The sequence below is a fragment of the Paramisgurnus dabryanus genome, chromosome 17 (genome assembly GCF_030506205.2).
Source record: "Paramisgurnus dabryanus chromosome 17, PD_genome_1.1, whole genome shotgun sequence".
In the NCBI taxonomy this organism is placed as follows: Eukaryota; Metazoa; Chordata; class Actinopteri; order Cypriniformes; family Cobitidae; genus Paramisgurnus; species Paramisgurnus dabryanus.
The window spans coordinates 36584490-36605447 of record NC_133353.1 but is presented as its reverse complement, the minus strand read 5'-3'; the positions used below and the strand labels follow the sequence as shown (position 1 = coordinate 36605447).

At 36.9% G+C, this 20958-nt stretch overlaps 1 protein-coding gene across 1 annotated transcript; it reads right to left on the bottom strand.

Moving 5' to 3' along the window:
- Positions 1–7366: 7366 nt before the first annotated feature.
- On the bottom strand, positions 7367–18247 carry jdp2a (Jun dimerization protein 2a). Its single transcript, XM_065267378.2, has 4 exons — positions 18055–18247; positions 12051–12268; positions 10878–10982; positions 7367–8143 (listed from the first exon to the last, which is right to left on the bottom strand). Exons 1-4 carry the CDS (start codon positions 18143–18145, stop codon positions 7958–7960), a joined length of 600 nt encoding a protein of 199 aa, XP_065123450.1. The 5' UTR covers positions 18146–18247; the 3' UTR covers positions 7367–7957.
- Positions 18248–20958: the final 2711 nt, after the last annotated feature.

Below are 20958 nucleotides of genomic sequence, written 5' to 3'. Positions count from 1 at the left end.
ATTATGTCCCAAAATAACTAAAACCGTCCTGGATTAATTGACATTTGTTAGGCATCAGTAAACAGTCTGTACTATAGTAAAGCTCAAACCTAACTACAACAGTACACTCTAAAAAAACAAACGGTGCTATATAGCACCAAAACTGTTGATTTGAATCGTAACCATAGAAGAACCGTTTTTAGTGCCATATAGCACCGGTGAAGAACCGGTGAAGCACCTGTGTAGAAGCATATAGGGGCCATATAGCACCACATTTGGTTCTACATAGCACTATATGGTTCTACACAGGTGCTTCACCGGTGCTATATGGCACTAAAAACGGTTCTTCTATGATTACGAGCAAAGAACCACTTTTGGTGCTATATAGCACCGTTTGTTTTTAGAGTGTATGGTATTTAAATCAGAAATATTAGTATAGTATACATTAGCCTATATTATAGTAGATGTTTGCCAGTGTACATTATTGGAGGTCTGTTGTGCACTCTTTTCCAATATCTTTCCTCTGATAATCATTTCTTCTCATGGTCATTTGCTTCTGGGCCATTCCACCAAACCGGTGCCATTTCAGTCACCAGGACATTATGTATAAAAATGCAAGAAAGTTAACTCTAAAAAAATACATTTTATTATTGTGCAAAGTGTCCTGCATGTTAATCTTGCAGCAAATTTAAACTATATCATTTAAACAATTAATAAAAACTACACAGAACACTGAAAAACAGCATTTTTATCTCTATACTTTAAATATAAAGCATTAAATATATTTGGGCTCTATCTTACACCCGGCGCAATGCAGCGCAATGCGCGACGCAAGTGTCTTTCGCTAGTTTCCACCCTTATTTTCACGTTTAGCGCCGGGTTGTTTAAATAGCAAATGCATTTGCGCCCCCTTTTGCGCCCATGGGCGTTCTGGTCTGAAAACGAGGTGTGTTCAGGCGCATTGTTGGCACGTTGCTATTTTGAGGCAACTAAAATAGACTACGCCATTGACCAACAAAAACCTGGTCTAAAGTCAATGGCGCAATGTGTTTTATGTTATTTAAATATAACATAAAACTATACACGGGAGGACAACGCGGGTTTGCTTATCACAAGGTACATGAATGCGCAGCAGCACAAAAATGCTTTTAAATATGAAAGATTAAAGGATTGAATGTAAAAGATTATTATTGAGTCTCTTGGACATAAATGAGGACTTATTATGGCGCAAAAGCTGCTTCACCTGCAGCCTGGTAAGTAAATAAATGCTTTGCTTTGAACAAATGCGTCTGTTTTTAAATGTTTTTTTAATGCTACCTCACGGATTTATTGTATATGATGACTCTGTACCTGTGGATATGGTGAGATGAGAAACATTTTTAAGTAATGCTTAAAAAAACTCTTTGCTAAAAAAAACCGCTGTCCAAAGTGCTGAAACGTGAGGAGAGCCGTTTGTAAATTCTTTATCTCCTGTTTGTTACAAATAAAGTATTTTTAGAGTACAAACCTTATCTTACATACTTGTAAATTATTTTTTGATGATATTGGATAGCCATACATTTAAAGCAATTACAAGCCTGCTTTTTACTTCCATGACTAAAAGAAAACGGGTTTTAAAGGTTTTAATAAAAAAATAACAATTTCAATACAAGTGAAAAACAACACAATTATTTAACATTAATCTTAAACTGGGGATCTTCTTCCTCCGCTTAGTTTTTCAGTTTACAAAGTCCGTCATCTAAATAGGGATTAGACATAGCGCCAGCGCAACTTGCTTTTAAAGGGGATGAGAGCTGTGACTCTCATTGGTTTACTGCACGTTACGCCCAAAATACTCCCATTACAATAGGACCTACCCTTTTCGACCATGCGCACGGCGCAAAAAACATTTTTCCCTCGTTAAATTAGCAAAAGTGGATTCGGACGCGCTGTGCGCTTTAGACAATGCGCTTAGATCGTTAAAATAGGGCCCTTTATCTTTGCATTTTTGTGTGGGTCCATATCCCATCGTTGCTTTAAATATTTTTACAATCTAAAAGGTCATAATATTTTAAATTAAATGCACATTTTAGTCATGACCCCAGGATTTAACGTAGTCGTGTTACCCATCACATTCCCTCGTCTGAAATATTACACAAGTCACATTTTCAAGAGGAAGTGACATCATCTGGATCTTCTGATGGCCATGTGAAGATCAAAAGTTACTCAGCGTCTTTATGCTATAAGCACATACAGTATTTAATGCTGCTATATTTCCTGAATTAATTAAATCTATGCTGAACACACAGTCCTGTTACCAAAATGCCTCCATCCTCCATTGAGAAACCATTAAAAAAATAAACTAGTTACCCAAGATTAACCAATACTCATTTTGAAAAGTAAAATGTGTGTGTTATTAGATTTAGGGTTAAAAAAAATATAAAAAAATTACCTTCAATGGCACCGATTCGGTGCAATGCAGGCCCTCCTGTATTTCACAGCTTCATGACAAACAAGTGTAAAGATGCTAACCTTGTTTTCTAAAGACTATCTCATATGTCGTTTTGTTTTAGATCTTATTAAGTCAAACATGTGAAGCATTTAAGCACACATATGCAAATGAGCATCAAACTTCTCCAAACAAAACTAAAGTTTGTAATCCTTGACTTCTGTGCTCCTCTGTCATCCAACCAACACATACTGTACTGAAACCATACTGTATATCAAACACATCCACACAAATAGAAATGACTTTAGTGACCAAAGAATTTATATAGCGATTGTTCTAGTATTTCAAAATATAATTGGTCTGTTAAATCTCCACTTATCAGCTTTAGGAAGGAGTATTAATGTACTTGCATCTAAAACTTCACCTACAATTCTGTAGTGTTATTGTAAATATTTTTTCCAGGTTGGGTGATTTATAAATTGTATCGAAAAACATAAGGGGCCCTATTTTAACGATCTGAAACGCAAGTGCGAAGCGCAACGCGCAAGTGAGTTTGTGGGCGGATCTTGGGCGCTGTTGCTATTTTCCCGGCGTGAGAAATAACTCTTGCGCCGGGCGCAAATCAATAAGGGGTTGGTCTGAAGTAGGTTCATTATTCATAGGTGTGGTTTGGGCGTAACGTCAAATAAACCAATCAGAACGCTAGCCAACATTCCCTTTAAACGCAAGGGCGCAAGTTCCATGGCGGGTTGCTATTATTATGACGGATTTACCAGGCGCACGCCAGGAGCGGTTCACAGCCGAGGAGACCGACGTCCTTGTACGGGGGAATCCCACGCTTGCCAGCATAAATCAGGCACGCCGTGTAACGGGAGGTGGATCTGCCTCAGGACTTGACGCCAGCAGAGGACATCGCTGCGTCCACCCTCACCGCTGAAAGGGTTTGGGGGCTTTGAAATCGGACCCAAGAAACGCAAGCAAGGTCCAACCCCAAAGTACTCTTACTGTGGATTCACACCAGCCGCGGAAGAGGCGGCAAAAACGAGTGAACCGCGTCCAGTTTGCCGCTTGAACATTTTGAGTTTACTTGCTTAATCCGCGCGTGAACGCCGCGCGTGAAATTCTAGTCATTCGAGAAATTCACGCGGAAATCCGCGTCATGGGAGGGGCTTCTGCGACTCCGCGGAGACTACACCACTCCGCTCGCTTCCTGTAATCACGTCACTACTACAGCAAGCTCCTGATTGGTTAACGCAGCGCGGAATTCCGCCAAAGTTCAGATTTTTGAACTCGCGCGTTTCCCGCGGCAACCCTCAATTCGCGCGGAACGCGCGGAACGCCCCGCGCCTTCCGCGCGTTCCGCGCCATACGCGCCGCGGCTACCGCGTGTACCGCGCCGCAGGATGCCTTATGCTGCATTTACACCGACCGCGGTAAGGGCGTGAAGCGCGAGTGATTTCAATGTTAAGTCAATGTGAAGACGCGTTGACGCGCGTCAGGAGGTCCCGCGGCGCGGAAGAGGCGTTCGGCGCGGCGCGGAAGACGCGTTTCCGCCTCTTTCGCACGTGAAGCTCGGGCGAAAGGCGCGAATTGAGCGTTGTGCGCGGTACGCGCGGTAAGCGCGAATGGTGCTTTTTGTGCATCTTGCGGTTCACGCGAATTTGCGGCTGACGCCCGAGTTGAAAAATTTGAACTTTGGCGGAATTTCGCGCCGCGTTAACCAATCAGGAGCCTGCTTGCTGCTGTGGTGGCAGCCCCGCCCGGAGTCACTCACTCAAGCAGTCACTCGAAGGTATATGACACAAGTTGTTATTTCTATAGTGGAGACAGGAATAAAAAGGACCTCGCTTGGAAGAGTGTCAGTAAGGACTTTGGGCAACTTGGTAAGTTGTAATACACGCTTCACTTTTGAGTCACGTGACGTTTATCTACCCGCGCCGTTTATTTTTCCCCATAGTAAGGTTACCTAACCTCTTCAACCCTGAGGACCCTGTCCCGGGTCCAAAATTTCGTATTTTGACTTAATATAAAAGATTCTTTTAATCTTTAATGCTCCGTCATGGACCCCAGTAACACATATGAGATACTGTTTGAAAGCTTAGAGTCTCTACTTTCTGCAGATATGCATCACTTTGACATATCTTTTACTGTAAGAAAGTTATTTACACTTAATTTACACTATCACCCCCCCAATATTTTTTGATATCATATAATATTCACATATTTCATATTTTTCAAAAATGACAAATATGGGCAAGTATTATATCAAATGAAAGCTCTCACTCTCAGAAATAAGGCTACAGCGTTATTTTTGTTCTAATATCAACACATATCCAACAATCATCGAATGAATAATAAGGTAAAAAATGGTCTTTTGTAAACATATGTGAAACTTGAGTGTGAACTGCCTCAGATAGCACATATAGCCACAAATGATACACCATCTTTTATTTTAGGTCCTACTCTAAACAATGAGTCCATTCACAGCATTTTCTTTGGTTGTGTGCATTATTAATCCCTAGCTTTTTATTATATGTGCAAAACAAAAAATTAATATTTTTATGAAAAATGTATTTCCGCACCCTTCAGTAAAATAAGAATATCTTTTGAATGCGACATGATAAAGAGTTCATTCTTTTTTTGGGTGTTTACTGTCTGCTGCTGCTAACAACTAGAACTGTCTGCAGTCTGCTAGAGCACCCAGAACCAGAGTTATACACTATCAAAGACAGTATTTACAACAGAAAAAAGAAAATTTTGTGTTTCATCATATGAAAAACAACATAAATAACAATATTTGTCACAAACAGCAGCTTTTTATGTAACTTCAAAGGGTTTTCTTTAAAATGATATAAAGAAATTGCATTTATTCCACTGTATGTGGTTATGGTAGCACTTCAAATGTTTTTTGGCAGAAATTGTACACCATAAGCGTATTATTCCTCCCATCAGTTGGAGTAAAATAACTTTTGCATATATTATGATAGAGAAAAAATTCCTTTTTCCTCTGTAAGCTGACAATAGCTGGAATCAAACAAAACTGTCTGCAGGGACCTGAGATACCCAGGGCCAGAGTTATATACTTTCAAATAAAAACTTTAGAAAAAAAACATAAAAAGCGCCTATTTATTTTTGTGTTTATTAGAGGCCTGACATCACATACAACCATGTTTAGCACTTTCAACAGTGTTTTATGTAATTTCAAAGGGTTTCCTGTAAAATGATACCAAACTTTTGTATGTAAACCTCTGCATGTGGGTATGGGAAGCTTTTGAAATTTGGTAGGCCAAATCCAGGTGAAAATCCCCAAAATAGCTTCAGGGTGGAAGAAGCTAATACAAAACTGGTAACTCTCTCAATAGTAATGCACAAGTAACATCAGTCATCTGGCAAACAGACACTCGCACAGCAGTTGCCCCTCCCACAAGAAGCGGTTTTGCTTCGGACGCGCGTCAAATGCTTGCTTTTTCCGCGCGTCTACTCCGCTCTACACGCGCGAATGCATCCAAATTGTTCAAGCGGCAAACCACGCGCGGTAGACGCGATTTTGACGCCCAAACCGCGTTTGGTGTAAACTCAGCATAATGCGGCTTTCACATAGGATGCGGTGTGCGCTGCGCTCGCCGCTGGGTTCGGCGCAGCCAAGCGATTGTGCTCTGATGGCCAGACCAAAGTAGGCGGGGTTTTCAATAAATTACTACAGTGTTTATATTTGCGTTAAATAGTCGACGAGGAATACAGAGACTGATGTTGCTCATCTCCATTTCACGTAACTTTAAGCATACCTTCAACAAGCTGCTTGACTTAAACCACACCTAACATGTCAACTTGAATTGCTTACGTGTTTCCATGACACGGCTTTCCTTCCGATGTCTCTGTAGGAGCATAAACTTGTATTATAAAGCTCTGAGAATCCCGAGTATAAGCTTTCGTCCATTTTGCTTGTTTGGATGCCCCATTTCTATTGGCCGCGCGGGTAATCGTCACAGAGCGCAGCGCAAAAGTTAAACTATTTTGAACTTTGACCGCGGCGTGAGCGCAAGCTGCGCTCCGCTGCGCTCGCGCTTTGCTCGGCGCAACAAAAAACCACCCTCGCGCGGCGCAAGCCATTGAAATGAATGGGTTTCATAGCGCAGCGCAGCGCACACCGCTTCCTATGTGAAAGACGCATAATCGCGTGTTTGCATTGACTTAACATGTAAATCATCCGCGCTTGCCGCCTCTTCCGCGGCTGGTGTGAATCCACAGTTACAAATCAAGTTCATATACATTAAGGTTTCTTATGAAAACATTTTAATTATTATTTACATAAAATAAACGTAATACAGCCACACAACAAAGTTATGAAAATATTTTAATCGTTATTTGCATGAGAATAAATAAAAACTATCACCACAATGCTCACCACTATGATTCCCCTTATCTCGTGTATTAATATTTTTAAGTGTAACAATTTATGATTTGCAAAAATAACTGTTGCATCTGTGTAGATTAGATAAGCAAAGTGTATGCGCGTTGTGCACCCTATACATTATGGTCAAGCATGCGCCCTTAAAATAGCATAATGAACAACGCGCAACGCGCCACTGACTTTAAACTTTTTTTTTCTGGTCAGTGGCGCAATTGTTTTTTGAAACTGCAAAATAGCATCAGGGATGGTTTGCGCCGGAACACGCCTCTTTTTTTGCGCTGAACCACCCAGGGAGCGCAAGTTCATTCCCTAGTTTGCCGACGTGCTTCTGTGACGGGAAAAACACGCTGTGCGCCGGGGCAAAATACGAATGATACATGCGTCACGGACAAAGTCAATTGCGCTGGGTGCAAGATAGAGCCCAAGATGTGTACATTTAATACATTGTTGTAAGTGACTTTGGATAAAAGGATCTGTCAAAAGCATAAATGAAATTAAACTTTACTTACTGTCAACTCTGACTGAAAACATCAGATATCACACAATAACATTTAGGAATTACTCGTTTAATAAATGTTTGCGGTTTTCACAACCGTACAATAAACCAAGTAAGTCACAGAAATACAGGTTATGAAATCGTTGCATAAAATGTATCACATCTAGTGATAAGTCCATGTAATGTACAAGGAAGTATAAAACATACATACATACATACATACATATATATAGTAGATAACTATAATAAATTGGCAAGATGTAAACAGTTCAAACATATGTGCATATACGACGCCTGCGTCAGAAATAAAAACAATAATGATGAAACCATGTAGTGTCATCCAGTTATCAACATGTCCATGGCTGTGTGTTTTTATCAAATACAATTCAGCCCTACCGAGTGCTTATTCAACTAAATGAACTTAAAACCAATAAGGCACTTTATGACCACACGTGAATAACAATCCTACATAAATTTTGTAACCGCTGACACGGGGCCGCGAGTTGCGTTTCCAATCTCAAGAAGATTGGCTTTCTCTTCCTTAAAACGTCCAAGTGCTTGGAGCCAAGTGCTTGAGCTATCTGAGCAGCTCACCTGTAAACATGAAGACGTGTTTATTTGTTTGTTTGTTTGTGGATGTTTCTCATTTGGTGTCTAGCTGCTCCAGAATAGAGTTGTTCTCCTTCTCAGGGGTCTTGACGCTGTCTGTTCTCACGATGCAGGTGGGTCGATGACGGTTGAGCATGAGGATAAGTTGCTGCCGTTCATGTTTCAGCTCTTCGATTTGTGCTTTGAGCTCTGAGTTCATCATTTCCAGACGCTCCGATTCCTTTAATGCAGGAGATGAGAGAGAATAAAACTCTATACTGTATATATACTGTAGTATTATATAGTGTAAAGTACTGTTGTATATAGTGTAAAGTACTGGAGTATATAGTGTAAAGTACCATATTATATAGTGTAAAGTACCGTAGCATATAGCGCAAAGTACCGTAGCATAAAGTACTGTAGTATAAAGTGTAAAGAGTACTGTAGTATATAGTGTAAAGTACTGTAGTATATAGTGTAAAGTACTGTAGTATATAGTGTAAAGTACTGGAGTATATAGTGTAAAGTACCATATTATATAGTGTAAAGTACCGTAGCATATAGCGTAAAGTACCGTAGCATAAAGCACTGTAGTATAAAGTGTAAAGAGTACTGTAGAATATAGTGAAAAGTACTGTAGTATATAGTGTAAAGTACTGGAGTATATAGTGTAAAGTACCGTATTACATAGTGTAAAGTACCGTAGCATATGGTGAAAAGTACTGTAGTATATAGTGTAAAAAACTGTAGTATATAGTGTAAAGAGTACTGTAGTATATAATAAAGAGTACTGTAGTATATAGTGTAAAGTACCATATTACATAGTGTAAAGTACCGTAGCATATGGTGTTAAGTAACGTAGCATATTGTGTTATGTACTGTAGTATATAGTGTAAAGAGTACTCTAGTATATAGTGTAAAGCAGTAATTCTCAAAGTGTGGTCCGCGGACCACTAGTGGTCCGCCAAACCCCCCCAGTGGTCCGGCAAAAGATGACCTAAACTAGGCAAGTGTTTATACAATCGTCACTTGTTTATGTAGATTTTTAATGCACTTGCGAAACTGTGATATCAGTTCTTGCCTTTCTGTTTTAATAACGTAAAAATGGATCGGTGGCTAAACCAAAGAGGAGTCAAAATAAAAGATCAAGCATCAACTGAAAGCAGCTAAAATCCACAGATCTATTAGTTTTGAAATGTAATAGTTTTTTTTCATGTGTAAAATCCCTGTAATTTCAGTGATTTTGGACATTAAGGGGAAAATTTGTTTTTCAATATTTTATTGTTACCATAGTTACAACCATAGACTTCATATACCCAACACCTCAGTTTTAAACTAATGGCTCTTTGGAATGACATTAAGTGGGACCTAGGCTGTTACAGTATGTTTAATTGCATTTTTTTTCACACGTGCAGTTTGTTGTTCATATTAAGCTGCAACTCATTTCACATTTACTTTTTCAGATGAAATAAAATTAATATAATAATTTCTGAACATAGCATTTGTGTTTAAAAAATTAGTTTTTGACTTGAAACAGTTGCATATTACACTTAAACTTAGCTTATCCTTCCTATTTTGTTGTTTTTTGGGGGAGTGTTAGAGTGGGATTTTGTTAGGTGGTCCTCAGAAAAAAATTGGAAGATAAAGTGGTCCTTGGGCTGAAAAAGTTTGAGAAACACTGGTGTCAAGTACTGGAGTATATTGTGTAAAGAGTACCGTAGTATATATGGTGTAAAGTACCGTAGTATATAGTGTAAAGAGTACTGTAGTATATAGTGTAAAGTACCATATTACATAGTGTAAAGTACCGTAGCATATGGTGTTAAGTAGTGTAGCATATGGTGTAATGTACTGTAGTATATAGTGTAAAGAGTACTGTAGTATATAGTGTAAAGTACTGGAGTATATAGTGTAAAGTACCGTATTATATAGTGTAAAATACTGTAGCATATGGTGTAAAGTACCGTAGCATAAAGTACTGTAGTATATAGTGTAAAGATTACTCTAGTATATAGTGTAAAGTACTGGAGTATATAGTGTAAAGAGTACTCTAGTATATAGTGTAAAGTACTGGAGTATATAGTGTAAAGGTACCGTAGTACAGTGGTTCTTAACGTTATTCCTCGAGGCCCACTGCCCTGCACATTTTGTATGTCTCCCTTATTTAACACACCTGATTCAAATCATCAGCTCATTAGAAGAGCTCTCAATGAACTGAACTGAGTCTGCCAGATAAAAGAGACATACAAAACATGCAGGGCATTGGGCCTCCAGGAATAACGTTAAGAACCACTGCCGTAGTATATATGGTGTAAAGTACCGTAGTATATAGTGTAAAGTACTGTAGTATATAGTGTAAAGAGCACTGTAGTATATAGTGTAAAGTACTGGAGTATATAGTGTAAAGAGTACCGTAGTTTATATGGTGTAAAGTACCGTAGTATATAGTGTAAACTACTGTAGTATATAGTGTAAAGAGTACTGTAGTATATAGTGTAAAGTACTGGAGTATATAGTGTAAAGAGTACCGTAGTATATATGGTGTAAAGTACCGTAGAATATAGTGTAAAGTACTGTAGTATATAGTGTAAAGAGTACTGTAGTATATAGTGTAAAGAGTACTGTAGTATATAGTGTAAAGTACTGGAGTATATAGTGTAAAGAGTACCTTAGTATATATGGTGTAATGTACCGTAGTATATAGTGTAAAGAGTACTGTAGTATATAGTGTAAAGTACTGCAGTATATAGTGTAAAGAGTACCGTATTATATGGTGTAAAGTACTGTAGCATATGGTGTAAAGTACCGTAATATATGCTGTAAAGTACCATGGTATACGGTGTAAAGTACAGTAGTATATGCTGTAAAGTACTGTAGTATATGCTGTAAAGTACCGTAGTTTATGGTGTAAAGTACCGTAGTATAGAGTGTAAATACTGTAGTATAAAGTGTAAAGTACTATTGTATATACTGACCCTTTGTAAATACTCGGTTCTCTCTTTCTTTTTGTTTCGACATCTTGCAGCTGCTACTTTGTTTTTCTCTCGTCTTCTTTTCCTGCGTTCGTCCTCTTCATCTCTCTGTATGAGGGGACACAACAACAATTAATGGTTGTTTATCATACTTATATACTCCATTGTACGTTGGTGAGTATTCATTTTGTTGATCAGATACCAGTGTTCATTTAGAGAAGTTTAAAGACATCTTTCACTACGTTAAGATTTTAAATGGTAAAGTCTCATTTAGTGGCACCAACATCAGATGTTTGTTGAAAGGATAGTTCATAAAAAATGAACATTTTGTCATCATTTACTCGCTCTCATGTTGTTACAAACCTATATAATTATAAATGAATTATAAATAACCAAACCGATCGTGAGCCCCAATCACTTTCATAGTAGGAAAAAATAATACTATGGAAGTGATAGGGGCTCATTATCGGTTTGATTACAAACATTACTCAAAATATCATATTCATCAGAATAAAGACATTTATTATAATACAGGTTTGTAACAACATGAGAGCAAGTAAATGATGAGAAAAATTTTATTTTGGGTGAACTCTCCCTTTAAACATTTATGAGGTGTGATTTGAATATTCAAATATATATGAATATTTATTCTGCTCAAACTCAGATGCATCAAACAAGCAAATATCTAAAAGCTTTGAACAACTTAGTAGTAGTTTAATAATACTGAGCTTGATCTAACTAGATCTATTGGTTATGAAATTTTGAACTATTAAATTGTAAATAATAAAACTGGTTAGATGGTAGGTAGTTTCTGCGAGCAGAGCAGCCTGTGACATGTGTGTGTCACTTCTACAGTCAGACCACTAGATGGAGTCACTGCAGTTCAGTAAAAATTTAAAGCTTTACCAGATGTTTTCTCTCATAAGACAACATCACCAGCAATTTGCTTTAAAACAGCTGTGTAGTTTCTGATTTCTTAGCAAAACCCCCAAAAATTCACACAGCCTCTGATGGTGAGTCTGTTTATCACTTCAGCAGCCACATAAGAAATCTTTATTGTCATTGTGCTGCTGTTTACAGTTTCATTACTGTATATGTATCTACCTGCAGACCAGTAAACATCATTATGGTTTGATGCAGACATTAATCTGATGCAAATGTCTGGAAGATGCTCACCTCAGTTTTAATGGGCAGCGTCCGTTTGCCCAGTTTTCCTAGTAGATGTAATGGTGAGAGTAAAGCGCCGAGGTTACAGAGGTCGGCATATTTCAGCGGGTCAGTTAGTGTGGTGGCAGAGATGCCCGCTAAAGGGCCGAGGCTTGGCAGCGAGCCGGCCGTCACCGAAGGGTCAGGAATCTGTCCGGGCATCATGTCATAAACACCCGTCACCACAGCTGAACAAAAGAGCAGAGAAAAACATCATCTCAATGTTAAAACAATACACAATAATATACAGAAATATTTAAAAACAAAAAAAATCAGGTTTCAGGTTTTGATCATGAGACACATCGAAATGATCAAAAAAGTGCTCAGCCAACAAGTTTACTGGATCTGATGTTGGTTAATTGTTGCTTTGTTGTTTTCCTCACTTTTGTAAGTCACTTTGGATTAAAGCGTCTGTTTAATGCCTGAATATTTGCTAAATATTTACCCATCACAACACACACCGAGACATTTGGATTCATTTGCTTCTCATAAAACAAAAGGTATTCATGTCTCCAGATAAAAGTCAAGATCATTGTGTACAGTCATGCTTTTAGTCAGCGTGAAAGGATTTCATTAACATATTATTCCTCCATCTATTGTTATGTTGTAACATCTCACAAAAACCTAGTCCATGTTTCATGATTCATAGAGATGTTACTAATACAGCAAATCATCACTGCAGCGATATCTGATCAACATTATTGTAAGTATTTTTTCTTTATTCCTGAAAGACATTCACTGAAGTACAGCCACAGTTATGATTCATTCAAACCAGAACTTATATTGTTGCAGATAAGATGTCAAAATCCCCTGACCAACAGGACATGATGCATGCATGAAGCCAAGACATATGTTCAACTGAGAAATGCAACATTTTAAATGATGTATCCTCTCTCTCATCACACAAAACTTCATTATACAGCATTACAAACACGGCTGTCTGTCCGATGGGTTGAATTTCAGAAGAGAAATCTCTTTGTTGTATATTGTTTTAAATGTGTCTCTCAGAATATTTTTCTTATATCTGTTAAATGCAAAAACAATCAGAAGTGGACCCTGACTCGTTCCCCTTAAATCTGTGGATAAAAAAATCCCATCTATCAGCCAAGATCCTCCCCTGAATGTTTCCTCATCTGAAGCTGTGCGATGTTCTCCGTGTCAGCGCAGAGGAATGTGGCCGCAGAAGAACAGGACAATGCCATGAGCTCCACAACTTCCCGAAAAAACTCATTCAAGAGCTGCCATATGTGAAGTGAACAAACCACTGAACCTAAATGTTGCCCTTCAGCACGCCATTCATCCTGCGCTGACATAAAACATACTCACAGTACTGTTAAAGAGAGATAAGTTACTTTCCTAAAAGACTGAACTTGTTTGCCTGATGGAGTATAAAACAGGTGAAAAAATCTCATAGACTCTCAGTGAAAGATGGCGAGTATACCGTCACAGTGACATTAGATGAGCTCACCACAGCAATCTCATGAAAACATTCAGAGCTCCTTACAAAGCAAATCTGATACACATTGTGTCCCTAATGACAAAAACACAACCTGAAATCTGATCTAAGAATCATTACAAAACATCTGATTTTATTCAGTTTCACACCACATATGATGGATGTGGTGAACAAAACCCACGAAACGGTAACCTCAACGTCTCTGTCTGAGAGATACATCTGATATCAGATTCACTGCTTGTAAACACACACTTCTGAAGTTTGGATTTAAAAAGCAAATCTAGATTTATCCTTTATTATATATTAATTTACATTTGATACATTTCATTCATAAATAAAGATCTTGAATATGAGTTCAGATTAAATTGGAAACACACAAACACACACCAGACAGCACAACACAATCTCATGACAATTCATATGGATTGTACGTTGTGCCTAATTTCTATGAATTCGTACAACTTTCTTAATATTGTATGTTGTGATGTTGGGTTTAGGGGCCAAGTATCATTATTGTTTATTTTCAATAATCATATGGTTTTCTATGATTCACTTCTTAAATCTTCCTTCTAATTGACCAACTTGTAAAATACATACAAATATCTGTAAGATCAGTTTATTACAAAAATTAATATGAATGGCTCTGAGTTGTTGTGATAAGAGTCTGTGAAGTTGAAATCTACTTTAATACAATGAATGAGATTTCTCCTGATATCTCTCTAACCTTCATTCATTCTCTGACACAGTGTAACTTCAGGTCAATGATTATCTTCACATTTCATCAGCAGACTGAAGAAACTTTCATTGAGGTCTGCGTTCAATTCACACTTCATGCGCACACTAAGCACCAATGCAAAAATGACCTCCACAGTAAAAATCACATTCAGCACACATCCAAACAAAACTTCATAGAAACCAGGAATGACAAGCACATATTGAGGGAACGACTTGAAGGATTGGGATTAATAAACAGAATACAACAGTGTTCCCTTTGTTTAGACTTTCACTGAAGATCTCCTCACTAACATTGACACATAATGTGCTCACACTGTGTTGATCTGATTCATCAATTATTGTGAACAGCATTTCTGTAAATATATTAAAGGTGCCGTATGTAAAACTATATTTAGGCATAGATGAATAATAAGAGTTGTGTACGTGGTAATGGAATATCATGAGCCTCAAACACGATTGTTTCCTCCTTCTTGTATAAACCTTGTGCATGCAAAAGACCGCTGGAAAACAGACCAATCTTACCAACTGTGATGTTACAGCCGATATGTACGCCCCCAACATTAAATTAATTACAAAGTTGTTACAATGATAAAAACAAAGTTGTGACTGCTGAGTTAGCGCTATATGCAATTGATTAATCCTCAAAATCTGATACAGACTCAAACATAAGATCTGTTTACACACACACAGAGCTACTGAATGAGAAACAGCCAATCAGAGCAGAGCTCAACATTATTATTCATGACCCTTTCAAATAAGTTAATAATAGACCATTTCATTATAAAGGCAAATCCTCGGGTTGTAAATGGACATGAAAAACTGACTCTGGATCATTTTTGCAATTAATAAAGACACAAACCTTCTGTGTAGATTTAACAGATTATTACAATGCATTCTTTGGCACCTTTAAGCATAAATCTATTATCTCTGTTCCACACAATTCCACACAACCCAGCTAAATGACATACTAAATAAACTAACCAGCATGATAGTAACTGAACCTAAATGCTAAAGAAACCACAAACCTCTATAAATAGACATTGTGTATATGAATAGGTAAAACGCACACACACGCACGCACGCACGCACACACACACACACACACACACACATATCACACATGCATGATGTACAACAATGCATTCTGCAGTGGGCATCTTGGAAAAAATCCTGAGCTCCATGCTGAGCTCCATGCGTTTTCTGTCAGCATTCAAGGCTCAAAATCAGGCAGTTTTAACGCTTTCAACTGATAAAAGTGCCTGAAATAACAGCACATTTCTTATTCATCACATTTACAGTCACACTAAACAACACATTGAGAAGAATAAAGTCTTTTAAATAGATGTTAAATCATCCAGATTTAAATGGATGAACTCACAAGTAGTTTCATTCATGTGTTTTAGATATCTGTGTTGAAGCACAAGTGTGATCATCATTAATACACCACACTAAGTCTTCAGTAAATTCAGTTCATCTGTGCATCTACACTACAGTGCTCTACAAATACTTCACTTTTCATTGTTTGAGGAATGATATGACTAATAAATCATTTGTAAACGTACATTTGAATGAATGTCTTTGTATGTTTCTGATTAAGAATGTCTCCTCATGTGCTTCAAGAAATGAAACATTATGGAGCAATTTTGTACAAAGGACTTTTTGTAAGAGAATGTAAAGAATTTAATAAATGACCTACACAGAAATACAACTTATTTCATATTCATTTTACATCATAACTTCTCTTTGTCCTGTATAAACCTTCCAAAACCTCAGAATTTTTAGACCCCACAATATTTACATAAAAAACAATGTAAATCCTCTGTGGTGATGGTTTTCCTCAAACACCTTGTGTACATTAAGCTACACAAGTGGAGTTTTCTGCATGTACAGTTAGTAGTTAGTGGTATTTCAGTAACATGATGCTGGTATCTCACACAGCCAACCGACGTCAGTACTGCAAACGTTTACAAGATACATGAAAATAAAGTAAATGACCCTTGGTGCCCTTTGAAGATAAACACCAAACAGAAAGCATTTTCAGCTGGGTTTCGGTTCCACTCAAAAAGAAGTGGGTGATAAAATCTGGAAGCTAAATGTGAAACTCATTGCATAACAGTTCTGTTATAACTATCTGTAACAAAAAGACACAGACCTGTACAATACTGACAGCTTTCATTATGACACACAACTTTACACTCAATGATGCTAACAGTGAGAGAAATATAAAACCTGATAGACTTTATAATGCTGATCTATACTGAGGTATAATGCTCCTTAAAACTTTATTTAGTCATGGGGAAATGTGCAAAATATTTTAGAAACAAACACACAAACATGAGAAGATGTGTGACTGATCAGAACAGAAGCATCACTTCTGCTTGGGTTATGTTCATTGTTGGAAAATAATGTGAAATGTTAATAGAAAAAGTGTCTACACCTCATATAAACTATTATAACTATTAAATAGATATGCAAATAAATGCTTTGTTTGCTATTATAACTGTCATTGTAAGTTTCTACACTTTTGTCTTTTTGTGCACTGATAATCTTTTTGTGTTATGATAATCCTGTATTCTGTATTTATGTAATAATGCAAAACAGACACATTTTCACTAAATCCCATCCAACAAAAAAAATAGATTTTTTTATATTTCAAAATATATAAAAAATGTATGAACTGAAATATATTTTGAAATATGTTTAATAAAAATAGTTTTCACCAAATATATTTTTGGCAATTTTTTGTATAATTTAAATATATTATAAAGCATTTATATTCAGGGTTAAAATTAAATATATTACTGCAAAAATATACTTAAAATTTTACATTTTATACATACAAAATGTAAAATATATTATAAATATATTTTTTTGCCTCATGGGTTGTAAAATTAGAAATGTATTTGTTGCCCCTGAAATATTTTGAAGGTTAAAACTGAATATATTTTTACATTTTAAAATATATTTAATTACGCTTTACTTTCTAAGAAATGTATTAAGCATATATTTAAAACATATTTTTACATTTTAATATATATTTAATTAAGCTTTACTTTCTAAGAAATTTAGCATATATTTAAAACATATTTTTACATTTTAATATATATTTAATTAAGCTTTACTTTCTAAGAAATTTAGCATATATTTAAAACATATTTTTGGCAAAGGAAATGTATATATTTACTTAATGTTTTAACCTAAAATATTTAAAATAAGTTAAATAAAAGCTGTTTAGTTGAATAAAATAAAAATAATATGATGATAAAAATGTGTATGTTAGAATGCACGTGCGCCACGCCCTATAGAAAGTGTGTGATTTTAAAGCGGAAGTGCCTCTTATGTAACATTAACTTAATTCTGTCTTGCCTCATCATCATCATCATCATCACCACCACCAGACATCAGTGAATGAAGATCAGACACATCTGTCCATCTGTACACACAGGTAATAAAGTTCATATGCAACAACACAAACACTACAACACAGTGAATGTGCTTTAAATTCTCACGCATCTCTCTCATAAACGTTGGATTTTTTTTAAAACTGTAACATTTTGTGCTTGCACACACCGGACTGCGTTTCAAACCCCACCGAGTTCCCTTGATAGGCAGCATGCTTGCGCATCACAGTCGCGCTGCAGCGTTTCTGTGCGCGCTCGAGTCTGCCGCGTGCCCAAGATGCGCACAAATGCCGTCTAGTGAGGCTGCTCGCTTGGTTTTGGGACACATCCCGGGAGAAATGCGCCGTTTAAAAGAGAAAGTTGCAGAAAGTTGCGCGCTTACCTGACTTTGGTCGCGAGGCGAGCGGATGGAGTCCCTTTCTGACGTCAGCCTGAGGTCGCGAGTAGATCTTGAAGAGCGGGAATCGTTGCATCAGCTCGTGTCTCGAGCGCGGATCCCTGATCGGGAAGATCGAGGAATGCGGAAGTCAGACGTCAGCAGGGAGGATGAGGAATGAGCTGCACGCGTGGAGAAGTCAGGAGCTCCACCCCTTAGAAACCAAAAAACAAACAGCAGAAGCCCCTGCTGCATAAAGTGATGGAAGCATACTGAGGCACAAACCATTGACATGTTATCCCAAAAAATAATCATGCTCAGTGGCGAGGAAACTGAGTGGACCTCGGTGAAATAGGGTGGACCTCTTAAATTACATCATTTTACAATACAGTAGTGGTTAAATAGATTACATTATGGTTCTTGAGTCATGGGTCAGTTCAGCAAAAAAGGGAAATAAGGAAAATAAAATAAGAACAAACAAATGGTATGAAAAGAACAAAGTTACGAATAAAGTCTAACAGTAGTATGTAGGAACAAGAATCAAATGAATAATAACACTGTCTTCTTTATTCTACAAATGAATTATGATTAATCTTTTTAAAGCTACAGAAGTGGTTTTCCTTTTGTCTTCTGTTGTTGGAAGAAAGAATTATATGGAAGTCAATGGGGCCTCTGATCGATTACATTCCTCAAAATATCTTCCTTCGTGTTTATCAGAACAAAGACATTTATACAGGTTTGTATTAAAATGAGAGTGATAAATGATGACAGATTTTTCATTTGTGGGCAAACTATCCCTTAAAGACCAAGTAAGCACAGATCCATACACAGAATACTTGCCAAGACTGTGGTATTTCCTGTGGTTTTTTGCATGTATGTGTCCTGTCAAGCGCAGAGAGATTCTGTGTTTGTGCTTTTTTAAACTCACATCTCAATTCGTGCCCTTATGTGTGTGCGTCTGTGCGGACAGAAAACAGCTCACTTTAACATCTTCTGGCGCTCAAATTATTTAAAATGGCTTGAATGTTAAAGGGGCCATGCCATGAAAATCTGACCTTTTCCATGTTTAAGTACTATGATTGGGTCCCCAGTGCTTTTATCAATATAGAAAATGTGAAAAAGATCAACCCAGTGGTAAACCATTCTCCACAAGCACATGAAAAAATAGGTCGTTGAAATTTGGCTCTCCTTATGATGTCATAAGGAGCTCTTATTATAATAATACCACCCCTTAATCTGCACTATCCAAAGCATTGCCATTTAGTGCAGAGAAAAGCACAATTGAGTTTTAATTGCAACAAACCACCATCATTGGGATCAGTGTTTGAATTTCATCAGCTCATTTTCATTTTAAAGGACACATCCAAAACGGCACATTTTTGCACACACCTATAAAGTGGCAATTTTAACATGCGACAAAAAAATATTTATATGGTATTTTGAGCTAAAACTTCACATGTGTGCTCTGAGGACACCAAAGATTTATTTGACATCTTAAAAAAGTCTTGTGCTATGGCCCCAACATTTGCAAGGTTTAGAAACACATGCAAATGATAAACTTTCCATATAAATATATTTATTTATTTCTATATGAGGCATGTTTGAAACATTATTATCATTTATGTGTGATTTTGAATTTTCTATCATTTCTTCTGCTTTTCCACAAAAAAAGTTTGTGTCTCTTCTGACTGGGTGGACCAATGGCCCTTATGTAGCCTCGCCAGTGTTCTTGCTTCAAGGGGTTCTTGACAGGAATGCCCCAGAAGAATTATTTTGGGTTTCTCAAAGAACCTTTACGTCGTTTTTTTACCTTTATATAGTCTGTAAGCGCTTCGACTTCAGACTGCAACAGAATATGGAACCATAAAGCCCGACAAAGGAACCTTTATTTTAAGAGTGCACTTCAAAATCATCCATGGTGCATGTCCAAAAACATTGTAGTTCCATGATAGGTGTATATTTTCATGTGATCTTATGTGTCTCATGTTTATGTTTTTATATTAGATACCCCACAGTGCTACTAACAGCAACTGTAAATCATTTGGTTAGTTGAGTTTTATTGCAGTATTCATTTGTGGTAAATATGAACCCAGGGACATGTTTAAGGGTGAGGGAGTACAGGAGATAATGATTAGCACCTATCAGACAATAAAGGTTCTTTAAGACCCAATAAAATTTATATGAAAGCTTTGTTGCCTTTAGTCATTATCTATCAGCTTTAATCTACAGCTGTGGCTGAAAGTGGTCTTTAAATATTTTTTCTTTTAATAAACATACTGGTTGAGTCAAACCATCAAAATATGACTGTAATCTGGAGACATTTTAATTTACAAAATTATGGCAAAAATAATTTCATAATAGAATATGGGTTTGGCCAATAAAAGCATACAATAATACAAGCAGCTTTAAACCAGTATGAACAAGTAAACATGAGGGATGTTATTTTTACATTCCTCACAGGATAGGAAAAAGCATGCATTGATTAATGTTAATCTTTTTTTGATGCCAGCACTCGTCCATAAGATGCTTTTGATTTGTCCCCTTGCTTAAATACATGTACTTGATGTAGTTAAATTTAGTAATTTTACATTTATGCAATTAAAGTTCATAATATGGTATCAGCATATGTGTGTTCCTGCAATCAAACCCAGAACGCTGCTAACGCAATGCTCTGCCAACATGAACTGACATGTATGAATACATTAACAAAGATTTATAAAACACCATTTTAATCCATAATAAATGAGACATTTTGTAAACAACCAAAATATTTAAGTATTATAACAATGATGTCACACTTAGATAATGACTCTCTCTCTTTCTCTCTCTCTCTCTCTCTCTCTCTCTCTCTCTCTCTCTCTCTCTCTCTCTCTCTCTCTATATATATATATATATATATATATATATATA

Coding starts and splice junctions, on each gene's coding strand:
- jdp2a (XM_065267378.2), bottom strand. CDS start 18,145: ATGCAACGATTCCCGCTCTTCAAGATCTACTCGCGACCTCAGGCTGAC. Junction 12,269..18,054: donor CGCCTCGCGACCAAAGTCAG/GTAAGCGCGCAA, acceptor TCTTTTGTTCAG/CTGTGGTGACGGGTGTTTAT. Junction 8,144..10,877: donor GAACCGAGTATTTACAAAGG/GTCAGTATATAC, acceptor CCTGCATTAAAG/GAATCGGAGCGTCTGGAAAT.